This window comes from Miscanthus floridulus, chromosome 10 (genome assembly GCF_019320115.1).
Source record: "Miscanthus floridulus cultivar M001 chromosome 10, ASM1932011v1, whole genome shotgun sequence".
NCBI lineage: Eukaryota > Viridiplantae > Streptophyta > Magnoliopsida > Poales > Poaceae > Miscanthus > Miscanthus floridulus.
In genome coordinates this window covers 126,533,027-126,545,891 of record NC_089589.1, presented here as the reverse complement: position 1 = coordinate 126,545,891, position 12,865 = coordinate 126,533,027, and the positions used below count along the sequence as shown (strand labels likewise).

Here is a 12,865-nt window from a genome sequence, read left to right as displayed (position 1 = left end):
GATCATGTGCATCCATTGCGCATGTGAGTTCGTGGCTATGCATGAACTAAGGCTGTGCGCTAATGCCTGTAGTAGAGAGAAGTCTAGCCGGTTCATGTGGATCATGTGCATCCATTGCGCATGTGAGTCCGTGGCTATGCATGAACTAAGGTTGTGCGTTCATGCGTGGCTTCGGCTGCAGGGCTATATATAGCCGATGTAATGTGTCTACTCAAAGGGACCTGAGTCGTGTGTTTGAATAATAGAAGCCAAGATACAGACGTTCATCACCGGCAAGTCTATACCTATTGTTTATGTTCTCATGATCGTCCGTCGATCCTCCGTTCCAACAGTTACTCGCGCCGATTCTCGTCCGCCACCATGTCGCACCTCCTCCACAGCTCCCAGTAGCAGGGGGCCGGCTCTGCCGCCGCTGAGGTGGTGCTGGTGCATCAGGACCCCATCAAGCCAAACAAGCCGGCCACAGGCGATGCTGGCGCCCATGACGGCGAGCAGCTCACCCGTGCACGCCTCGCTGGAGACGCCGTCGAGCAGCGTCTTGGTGTGCCCGGACGATCCGGACGATGATGAGGGCATGTCGACGGATGCCACCAGGCTATGTGTCCTGGATCAGTAGATCTGGGCGCCGGGCTTAGGAGGGGTCGCACGCCGGGTGAGGCCGTGCACCTAGAAGGCTGTGCCTGGGACAGGCGGCACATCATGAGGGCCGCGCCCAGGATGGACAGTATGCTGGGAGGGCTGTGCTGTTGGAACCGATCTCCGGCGAGGAGACTCGGCGACGGCGTGGCACCGGCAGGTGGTGACCGCGGCGACTAGAACCCTAACCGTGAACGCGAGAGAGAGACTAAGCGAGAGCACATGAGAAAGATCGTGATATACACTGCAACTGGCACAGCTTGTGTTCGATGCATTGTTGAGTCTTTAACCGGCCCCGATCCACTTCCCCCGCCACGACGGGCAGCTACACGGTGCGCTGTTATTTTTGGACACCTGTGTGACATGCACGGCGCACCATGGCGGGAGCTGGGCCTAAGTCGCGGTCACGGCCCAAGGTGGGCAGTCTCCACCTTAGCCGCGATTCTACGCGTTACAAAACATGTTTACAACTGAATGGAAACATCTACCAATGCAACTACATGCCGATACAATACTTGACAAGATTACAAGATGAAATCTGCAACAAATCACCCCCTTAATCTTGTCAAACCCTGACGACTCCCAGCTGCCTCCTCATCTCTACAAACCTGATTCATCCAAGTGGTTTTGTCAGTATGTCAGCCAGCTATTCGTCAGTACTGACATGCTTTACTTCCACTGCACCTTTAGAGACACATTCTCTGATATAGTGGTACCGAGTGTCAATATGCTTGGTTCTTTTATGGTACACCGGGTTTTTGCTTAACTCTTGAGCAGACTTGCTATCAATGAATAGCTTGAACTTCTTCACTTCTGAATGAATTAGATCAGCTAATAATCTGCTCAACAACACTCCCTGACAAGCTCCTATTGCAGCAGCAATGTATTCGGATTCACAGGATGACAGTGACACCACCTTTTGCTTTTGTGAACTCCAAGTGACAAGATTTCCATCAAGGAAGAACACCACACCAGTAGTGCTCTTTCTTTTCTCTAAATCTCCTGCACGATCACTGTCAGTGAAGCCAACTAGCCCTGAACATGCCCCTTTGACAAACTTGCAGCCAAGCCCAGTGGTGCCTGCAACATATCTGATAATTCGTTTGATGGCTCCCCAATGTTCTGCATTTGGTGTCTCCATAAACCTACTAACCATCCCAACAGAGAATGCAAGGTCTGGTCTTGAATTCACCAAGTATCTGAGACTTCCAACAATGCTTCTATATTTGGTTGCATTTGCCACTAGCTCAGGCTTGCCAGGCAACAGCTTGTTATGTTGTTCCATGGGTGTGTCAACTGAGTTACAACCCTTCATACCAGCCATTTCAACAATTTTCTCAGCATATGCACTCTGACATATTGTAATTTGACCTGGTTTTTGTTGCACTTCCATACCAAGGTAATGTTGGGGTTTAGTCCCACATTGTGTAGCGATGTTGGGGGAGCACAATATATAAGGCGGGAGAACCCTCACCTATTAGGCTAGTCTTTTGGGTTGAGTAAGGCCCAAGGCCTTATATGTTATAGCTCTGGTGGACCTAGGACCTATGGGAGCGCAGGCTCGTGGTAACGAGCTGGGCCGGCTGCAAGCCAGCTCCAAGATCGAGAACTCGGTGAATCTCGAGCGTCACATATATGGCGAGGGCACCCCGATGTGTGACTAAGGGGGAGATTGTTGGGGTTTAGTCCCACATCGTGTAACGATGGTGGGGGAGCACAACATATAAGGCGGGAGAACCCTCACCTATTAGGCTAGTCTTTTGGGTTGAGTAAGGCCCAAGGCCTTATATGTTGTAGCTCTAGTGGACCTAGAACCTGTGGGAGCGCAGGCTCGTGGTAACGAGCTGGGCTGGCTGCAAGCTAGCTCCAAGATCATGAACTCGGTGGTCACCGCCGGTTCCAACAATTGGTATCGTAGTCCATGGTCAGAAAAGCTAAACCCGATAAAAAATCTCGAGCGTCACATATATGGCGGGGGCACCCCGATGTGTGACTAAGGGGGAGATTGTTGGGGTTTAGTCCCACATCGTGTAGCGATGGTGGGGGAGCACAACATATAAGGCAGGAGAACCCTCACCTATTAGGCTAGTCTTTTGGGTTGAGTAAGGCCCAAGGCCTTATATTTTGTAGCTCTGGTGGACCTGGGACCTGTGGGAGCGTATTCTCGTGGTAACGAGCTAGGCCAGCTGCAAGCCAGCTCCAAGATCAAGAACTCAGTGGTCACCACCGGTTCCAGTAGGTAATAACTTAGCAGGCCTAAGTCACTCATGTTGAAGCTTTTCTTCATCTGCTGCTTGAATGTAGCAATTGCATTGCTATCTGGCCCATAGATGATCAAATCATCTACATAAACACCCACAAGCGAAAGTGACCTGCCTGAACCCCTCCTGTAGACAGCATTTTCTTTAACACTTCTCTTGAAACCCAACTTATATAGTTCTTGATCAAGTCTTGCATTCTAGGCCCTTGGAGCCTGCTTGAGGCCATACAAACCTTTTCTTAGTCTGAGAACTTTGCCCTATGATTTTGGATCAGAGAACCCAGGTGGTTGTTGCACATAAACTTCCTCATGAAGATCTCCATTCAAGAAAGTAGATTTTACATCCATGTGATGTACTTGCCACTCCCCTTGAGCTGCTAGAGCTAGTAACAGTCTCACTATCTCCAGTCTTGCCATAGGAGCAAACACTTCATCATAATCCACCCCTGAATTTGGGCATAGTCCTTTGCCACTAACCTTGCCTTGTGTTTCACAATCTTGCCGGCAGGATCTCTCTTGACCTTAAACACCCATTTCAGGCCTATAGCTTTGTGATCTTTTGGTAGTTCTGTCATCACCCATGTTTTGTTCTGGATGACGGACTGCATTTCAGCCTCCATTGCTTCTTTCCAGCACCTTTCTTCTAGAGCTTGCTCAATATTAGTTGGTTCATATGCTGCTAACATACACACACCACTATACTCAAAATCATGGATTACATCAGTTGAATCAAGCAGGTCTGCCATTGTTCTGAATCTAACAGGCCCTTCTTCTGAATCTGCAGAATCTTGGTTTGGTGGTGTTGCCCACCCATGACCTTGAGCTTGGGCTGGTTCTGGTGTGTTAGGAGAGTTTGGTGCCGCTTCAAGAGGATCCACAACACCATCTTGATCAGCTGGATCATGCCCTACTCCATCTACAATAGGAATCTCAAGATCCTCGGCCATTCCAGCTATTGTCGGATTTTTGTCAGAAGTTTCATAATGAACAACAAAACTATCTGACTGTTGATCTGTGCTGCCACCTGCATTGGTCCAATCCCATGGCTGATTCTCAACAAACACAACATCCCTACTCACTACTAATCTGTTAGTAGTAGGATCATAGAATCTGTAGCCTTTGGTTCCTGATTCATAGCCAATAAAGACCATTTTCTTTGATCTGTCAGAAAGTTTGTTCAGATGTGGACCAACCAGTTTCACATTAGCAGTACAACCAAAAGTTTTCAAATGACTCACACTGGGTTTTTTTCCATGCCAAGCCTCAAATGGAGTCTTACTGTCTAAGCTCTTTGTAGGGGCTCTGTTCAGCAAATAAATGGCAGTGTTCACTGCCTCACCCCAAAATTCAGATGGGACTTGCATTGCCTTTAACAAGCACCTGGCCATTTCAACTACTGTTTGGTTCCTTCTTTCAACCACCCCATTCTGTTGGGGAGAGTAAGGAGTAGTAGTATAATGTTTCATCCCACCCTCATTGTAAAAAATTGAGAACATGTTTGACACAAATTCACCTCCTCTGTCTGTTCTCAGTGTTTTTAACTTGCCATTACACTCCATCTCAGCTCTGAATTTGATTTTCTTAAAACACTCAAGAGCTTGATCCTTTGTATTAAGCATCTCCACCCACATATACCTACTGTAATCATCAACCACAAGCAGGAAATAGGATGCACCCCTAGTGTTTTAGGAGTTATATGCCCACAAAGATCTGCATGTACAAGTTCTAGCCCTTTTTCTGCCCTATAACTTGACATTTGTGGAAATGGTTTTCTATGCTGTTTACCAAGGACACATCCATCACAGATTTTCTCTACCCTTTTCACAACTAGCATTCCCTCTACTAAATTCTTTGCACTGAGATCATTCAAAGCTTTAAAGTTCAAATGCCCAAATCTAGCATGCCAACACCATGATAAATCTTCTGAATGTGCAAGAAGGCAAACTGGTGGTGCCGATCCAAATTTTGCAAGGTACAATCTATTTGCAGTTCTAGGTGCAGAGATTAACAGTGTGCCCACTTGATCAAACACACATAACTTTCCACCCCCCAGAGTCACTTTAAAACCCTTTTCTTCTAACTGACCAAGGCTTACTATGTTTCTTCTTAATTTTGGAATATAGTAAACATCAGTCAATACCTTGTGACCATTCATACGGTCTTTCATCACCATGGAGCCAATGCCCTCGATCTCAACGCACGAGCCATCTCCAAACCGCACCGTTCCATGTACCCCTTCGTCGAGCTGTGATAGTGCTAACCTGGTGCCGGTCATGTGATTACTGGCACCAGTGTCCAACACCCACACGCCCTCTAGAACGTCGACTAGGATCACCTTCTCGGTCATGTGCATGGTCTGGGTCGACCTATGTACTACGTCAACGTCGCACTCCGCCAGCAGGAGCGCGCCGTGTTCCGCATCGCCGACGGCCACATTGGCCTCCGGCTGCTTGGGCTCCTTCTTTTTCTCCTTCTTTGGGCGCTTGTAGTCTTGTGCCCAATGGCCATATATCCCGCAGTTACGGCAGCGCCCCTTCCGCCTGGGCATGCCATCAGAGGTCAATTTGACCGGAGCCGAGGCGCCGCCATCTGAGCGCGCCGCCGCCTTGCCCTTGGACTGGCCGCCACTGGACCCGCCGCCGCCGCCTTCTTTCGGCCCCACATGGAACCGATGTTTGTGCTTCTCCATCCACTCCTCCTCGGCCAACAGGAGTCGCCCCATCTTATCACATGTGGAGATGTCCAGGTTTTAGCCACCCGACGTCGCCACTTGCTCGAAACTTTCTCAAATTTTTACCACAGCCTCCGCATGCAATGACAAGACACGTCGTCAAGTTTCGTCATTTTCGGACTCCGTTTCGATTTTATAAAATTTAAAAACACTTTTCACGCGCGTGGCTCGGCGTGTTCCGACACCAACACGGTCGAAATTTCACGCGAGGCCCCACACACGGCCTCAACATGCTCCAAACATCATGAATATCATTTTTTGAATGGCCGGATTCCATTATTTCATGTACCTGTAGTTCAAATCTGGAGCTGCCGGAAAAAATCAAAGAAACAGAAAAAATCTACGGAATATAGCAAAATAAATCAAAATGATCCCAAACTTGGAATATATCATGTACTTACTGTATCAAGGCAACACAAAAAACTGGGATCGAAAATAAAAAAAAATAAAAATTCTTTGCCGACTGCCAGGGAGGATGGCAGTTGGCAAAGCCTGTGCCTTTGCCGACTGCTGACGGAGTGGCAGTCGGCAAAGGTGACGGGGTGGATGGCGTCAACCATGGCCTGCCTTTGCCGACTGCAATTCTTTGCCAACTGCCTGGCAGTCGGCAAAGCCAGGCAGTCGGCAAATCCTGCTTTGCCGACTGCAGAAAATTCCAGTTGGCAAAGGGACCTCTTTGCCGAGTGTCGAAAAAAAACAGTTGGCAAAGAAAATTGCAGTCGGCAAAGAGCCAGTTTCCTGTAGTGTCTCGAATCAACAAGATATAAGTATATCTCTTCTTCTGCTTATTAATCATGGTTCTTTGAATATATAGACAGAGTTATTACTCATGGTGATTTGCCTTTAGCTGCATGCAGTAGTACTCTCTGGTAGATAGTTTGTTGGCGTTGCGGTAGTGAAGTTTAGTCGAGGATGTCATCAGACATGAACCGGATGGATCTGCATGGCGCGTGGATACTGGAGCTGTACGCGTCGTTCCACAGTACCGCTAACCTGGAGTTGCTTCGGGTGACTAGGACTTTCGACCTTGAGAGGGTAGCACTCATATTGCAGGCAAGGTCCAGACGAGGCCGTCGCCCCATTCCTATTCTTGGGCATGGGACGGTCCATAGCAGCGAATTCAGTGTCCCGAACGTCCGCTACGCCCCCGGTACGACATATAATGTCATCTCGGCGCCGCAGCTTGCTTGGGATCACGGCCTGCAAACTGTCTTTGAGGAGCAACGTTGCTACATACTTGATCCGGTAACCCGTGACATCGTTGGTCGCGGCCACTTGTTGGAACACATGTGGGGAATGTACCAGCTGGACTATCTACATATACACATGACCAAGGTATGTACGCACTCCTTTCAAATACTGGTACGTACGTCGTACGAACTACCTAGTACGAAGTACTAGGATGAGTACGTAGTATGTAACGACTGAAGGGTATAAGTCCATGTTGTGCAATAATTTTCTGATTGTTTTAACAAAAAGCACACACAAGAATCAAGAAGTGCTTGTGTGTATGCAATGTACTTTTTCATGTCAGACCACACTTTATTATGTACGTATATATATATAGGTACGAATGCAGAAGCAGCAGGACCCTACATCCAGTTTGGTGCAAAAGCTCGCTCGTCGCATGGGGTGTTGGACAGGATCGGAGCAGCACGTACTCAGGCAGCGCCGAGAGACTCTGATGCGGCAATACAGCGAAGAACGTGAACTTTATGAGGAGATAGAAGGATTATCGTTTCAAATATCTCGAGGACCAGGAGATCACTCAGCTATTGGAACGGGAGGAGGAAGTGAAGGGTTGGCTACAGAACAACAAGCCGCCAGCGAGTGGGTTCTTGACTGTTTCGCAGGGCACCACATCACCTCCAACCTTTTGGTGATGTACAACTTGAGTAGGAGTACTGACGACGAGCAGGTGCACCGTGTACGTGAACGCATTCCTTGGCGTGGTTCCGTACGGACCACATTCTTGGACATCCCGAACGTCGCCTACGTTCCGAGATACGCCGCCGCTGGTGACGCTGCGAGTCACATCATCTCAGTGGCCCAGCTCGCTTCTGATCATGGCTTGGTCACCGTCTTTGAGCCCACAGGTTGCTACATCAGGGATCCAACCACAGCAGGGAAGAAGGACGTTGGCCGAGCTATTCTACGCAACGGCACCTACGTTCTGGAATACCTGCGCATCAGTCAGGTACGCTGCGCTGCGCAGTGCGCACGCACTGACGCACGTAATCTAATCTAAATGCACGAAACCAGTGCACACTACTGGACTCGCATGCTTTGCTGAGGGCCTCTGGCCCTCGGCAAAAGCCCAGAAACCCTCGGCAAAGGCTTTGCTGAGTGCTGCCCTCGGCAAAGACCCCTCGGGGAATTTTTAGACGGCGAAGCGGTCTTTGCCGAGGGCCCTTTATCGGGCACTCGGCAAAGCCTTTGCCGAGGGCCAGGACGACCCTCGGCAAAGAAAAGAAGCCGTCACGCGCTGGCGCCGTTGGCGGTTTCTTTGCCGAGGGCCGACCCTCGGCAAAGAAATGGTTTTTTTTTTGAATTTTTTTTGCCGAGAGCCGGCCCTCGGCAAATATTTTTTTTTTATTTTTTTTAAAAACCTTTGCCGAGGGCCTCCTCCCTGGCCCTCGGCAAAGAAATTTTCAGGATTTTTCCAAAAAAATCTTTGCCGAGGGCTATTGCCAGGGCCCTCGGCAAAGGTTTTTTTTTTAAAAAAAAAAATTGTTTGCTGAGGGCCGGCCCTCGGCAAAGAAATGGTTTTTTTTTGAATTTTTTTTAAAAACCTTTGCCGAGGGCCTGCTCTCTGGCCCTCGGCAAAGAAATTTTTAGGATTTTTCCTAAAAAAATCTTTGCCGAAGGCTATTGCTAGGGCCCTTGGCAAAGGACCCTTCTTTGCCGAGGGCCTTGGTCATTGCCCTCGGCAAAGAGGCAGAAATTTAATTTTTTTTTTGTTTTTTGCATTCCATCGACACAAGTATTTCATATATATACATATATATATCACACAGAACCCATTTTCTCACAATATATCACAACCATAATTGTGAACCACAAATCACAATATATTACAACGACAAGTCACATGTTCATCATCATTCACATGTTTATTACGACAAGTTAATGAAATCCAAGCACAAGTCACAACCATAAATCACAAATCACGCTAAAGTCCAACCACATCACCTAGCACGAGTCCTCATCAAGCTAGCCTATGAGACGATGGTGAAGGAAAAGCAGGATCACCCGGTGACGCACTAGCGGGTTGATTGGAACCCGCGGACGGAAGCTGCACAAAGGAGCAGAGATTGCATGTGTGAGTAATTCGGGAAAACAACTTTGGAACTTAGAGATTGCATCTAGTAATCTAGAAATACAAAAAGATTAGACTCAATTGAAAATTTCGGCAGCACCTCCCCTGCACGGGGAGGTTTCAAAACAATGTATTGTAGCAAATTTTAAAATTGAGTTCAAAACAATGTATTGTAGCACCACAAAAAAACTGGGCTAAAAAACCAAAAAAAAAATCTTTGCCGAGGGCCTAGGCTGACCCTCGTCAAAGGGCTTCTTTGCTGAGGGCCTCGCCTCGGGCCCTCGGCAAAGACGATTTATATAAAAAAAATTTGGCCGAAAAACTGGTTCCAAAAAAAATCTTTGCCGAGGGCCTGGTCTCGGGCCCTCGGCAAAGACTTTTTTTTAAAAAAATTTTTGCCGAAAAACTGGTTTCACAGAAAAAAAAAAACCTTTGCCGAGGGCCACCCGTGTGGCCCTCGGCAAAGCTTGACGGGAATGGCCGCCGTGACCGAACGGGCCTAATTTGCTGAGGGCCGCGGCCCTCGGCAAAGATTTGATTTGCCGTGGGCCTGTCTTTGCCGAGAGCCGAACCCTCGGCAAAGGCCTCTTTGCCGAGGGCCGTTCTTTGCCGAGGGCTCCTGTGGCTGGCCCTTGACAAAGGGTGTCTTTGCCGAGTGTCCGAGATTTGGCCCTCGGCAAAGTACGCGTTTCCAGTAGTGTAGTACATGCTTTGATGCAAGGTTTTTCGCACGTACACGTACAGGACGCCGATGCAAGGTTGCTCCCCACCTCCGGTAAAGGTCCTGGGCAGGGACGGCAAATGTGTGACGACAATTTCAGACTGCAGGTGGAAGAATCAACTGCACCAGTAGTTCAGCGGCATGCACGGAGCAACCACGGCCAGCAGGCTGTGCTGGCAAGGCAGCAGTCCACTTATACACTAACAGAGTGGCCCGACGACGACAAGTTTGGTCTGCTTCGATTCGAGAGGTACATATCGCACTGGTCGTCCATCACGTCCTAAATTTAGGTGCCGTTGAAAGAATCAGAACAGTTTTATTGGATTTTGGGATTCTAAAAATCTGTGAGTTAAAAACCCTCTAAAATCTTGACCATTTGGATAAGATAATTTTAATTGGATTTTTTCTATCTGGATTCTCAGAATCTGAAGGATTCAAACCGGGCCCTACACATGAGTAAATGACTGAATATATTTGTTTATGTTTACTCTCTCTCATTTCCTCAATTTTAACACAATACAAATGTAGATATTTTCGTGTCATTATTCCGTTCTCATAAATTTTGTTACCGGTTACTCTATGTACTTTTCCATCCTAATTCATAGTTGGCCGTTGCACCCAATCTTTTTGTGTTGGACTATCTCTTGTTCTAACACAATACTCATCATGCATACTTTCTTTTTTCTTATCCGGTAGTGAAAGAGTTTAGGCTTTAGTTTTGTCTCGTTTTCCATCTATATATATTCATATATTTCTCCCATTTGTATCATATATACGTCCATGTATGTTTAACGTGTATTTAGTTGGTATAACCTCGTGTTGGTATTCTAGCTAACATACTTGTCATATAGACACTTTCTCATCTTTATCATCTTGATTGATTTAAGGATCAAATACTTTACACTCTTTTCTATCCCTATTGCATGTTTACTGCCTTACTTACTTTGATCACTTGACCAGGGAATAGGTTTCAAATAGGATAGGGGCTAGCTCAAACATCATGCAATTAACATAAAGTAAAATGCCAACCGACAAATTAAATAAAATCATGGCCGTCGTTGTAAGTAAGTAATAAAAGACTTGGAGTAGGAGTGAGAAACAACCCTAAGTAATGGGGCATACAACTTGTTGCATGGTGACATAGCTTAAAAGAATGTGGCTAGGAGATTTATTCAACTATCACGTGATGCATTTATATTTGAATTCGTCTTGGAATTGAACATCGCAGGCCTGTGTACGTATGCTGCTCTAACTCATATGGGCATGAGAGAGAGTTGCAGATCATGGAAACACTCCTTCTTTCAATTCACTTTGAAATTGGATGTCACACCGTGTTTGGACATGACACTCTAACTCGTAGGGGCATAGGAGAGGTTTTGTCCATCGCATCATCGTATAGAACGGTTGTGGACGATGTCGGATCAAGAAACCTTCCTCTCAATGTTTGGTAGATATAGCGATACCATTTGTCCTTCTCTATATAGTACGTCTTGTAGGGATTAACATAGGGACTCTGTTGAAAGCCCGCACTTATACTATAATAATACGAGATCTACTTACCATGCTTATATATATGGTGGCGGTGCCCTGCTTTTGTCATGCACAACATGTACTCTATATCAATCATCGGCCTGCTTATTGTCGATTACTGACTTATATTCGCTGTATCATGGAGGATTTTGTATTCTTGATTTTGCTTGTTCAAAGTTCTGAAGTAGAGGTTAATTAAAAGAAGTATAGAAATAATCAATAGGTTCTTGCTTTTCTTTTGAACCGAGAATCTGATTAATTATAAGTGGAAACAAACATACATCGCTGATCACACTGCTAACTATGAATGTATTCATACATATATATACAGATCCGGTGGCGATGGCCCATCTAAGGTCCCGGTACGCGTTGGCCCAGCCCTTGCGTACAGCCATCCAGTCGTTGCATCTGAGTTCAACAGGAATGTATACGTTATGGACAGTGGTGCGTCCTTCCACATGACTCCGGACATGAACCTGCTCCACTCATACATGCGCCGTGACGACGGCATGTTCCCCAGTCATTTCCCCGCCGAGATATACGTCGGCGACGGCGTCCGCCTCCCGGTGCGTGGTATAGGGAACATCGAGACCGGTGTCATCAGGCTGGAGGACGTCCTGCACATCGAGGGGCTGGTCGCAAACTTGGTGTCCGTGAGCCAGCTGACCCATCAGCTCACTAACCAGCTCGTCGACCACCTTGGCAAGGCTGCTCGGCAGCTTCATCCGGTGGGTGTGCTTTTCGGTCTCAATGGTTTCGCCGTCAACGTAGGGCAGGCTGAGGTGGGGCATGGCACCAGGGTGGATCAGGTTTACCATCTTCATGCACTCCAGGAATTTCCGACCAACGATTAAGCTGCGTATTACATTGTAACCTCGGTCTCAATGATTTCTTACGAATTTTATGTTGTCCATAAAGCTGAACCATGCATGGGAAAAATTGGAGATTCAGGCTCCGGCCTTTCAATTTATTATTATTTCCAGGCTAAGCAGCTTTGTGAACAGAAAGTGCTCAAATGCGGGCGCGTTAGTTTCCGCTGAGCTCTCCCGCCGGACTTGCGCCGCCGGCCTCCCCGGCCCCGGTGGCCACCTAGGCCACGGCTGTCCCTCCGCTCCCTCGCCCTCGGCAACGTCAGCTCTTCAACATGCTGCTCCGCAACGATGCCTGGCTCCTGGGTCGTCCCCTTCACCCTCTTTGGCGACCGTGAAGCTTGAAGTGCATCCCTGGGAGTGCGGAGGCTCTCTACGTCCGCCATCCAAGTAAGTCCTCGGGCGGCTCCGTCTTGGCTGTCGCCTGCTCCCCCGTCGGAAAGTTTCAGTAGTTTCTTGCTGTGTCCCCTTGAGTGCGGCTTTCATGGCGCTCTAGGGTCTCTCCTTCTCCCCAGGTCTCAAGATTCAAGATGACATTGGTCGTCTCCTGGGTCTCCCGGTTTCCTGTCCTGAGCTTGGCGCTTCTTCTTTCGCGCTGGTCGTGGTGCCTTTTAGCAGATGCAAGTTTGGTCTTGATCTTTCTACTGTGAGCTCCATCCTCCAGGCCACCATTGGTGGCAAGGCCTTGCATTTTCATGTTTCCCTGCTATCCAACCGTACTTTCAAATTTTTCGTTTCCTCAAGACGTGTTGGTTTCTTCATCAACAGTCTTCTCTCCTTTTTGTGAGAGTTGTACTCA

At 47.7% G+C, this 12,865-nt stretch overlaps 1 protein-coding gene across 1 annotated transcript; it reads right to left on the bottom strand.

Moving 5' to 3' along the window:
* Positions 1-1,282: 1,282 nt before the first annotated feature.
* On the bottom strand, positions 1,283-1,921 carry LOC136489561 (secreted RxLR effector protein 161-like). Its single transcript, XM_066486156.1, has one exon. The coding sequence runs from the start codon at positions 1,919-1,921 to the stop codon at positions 1,283-1,285; it is 639 nt and encodes a 212-aa protein (XP_066342253.1).
* Between the last annotated feature and the right edge of the window lie 10,944 nt (positions 1,922-12,865).

Coding starts and splice junctions, on each gene's coding strand:
- LOC136489561 (XM_066486156.1), bottom strand. CDS start 1,921: ATGGAACAACATAACAAGCTGTTGCCTGGCAAGCCTGAGCTAGTGGCA.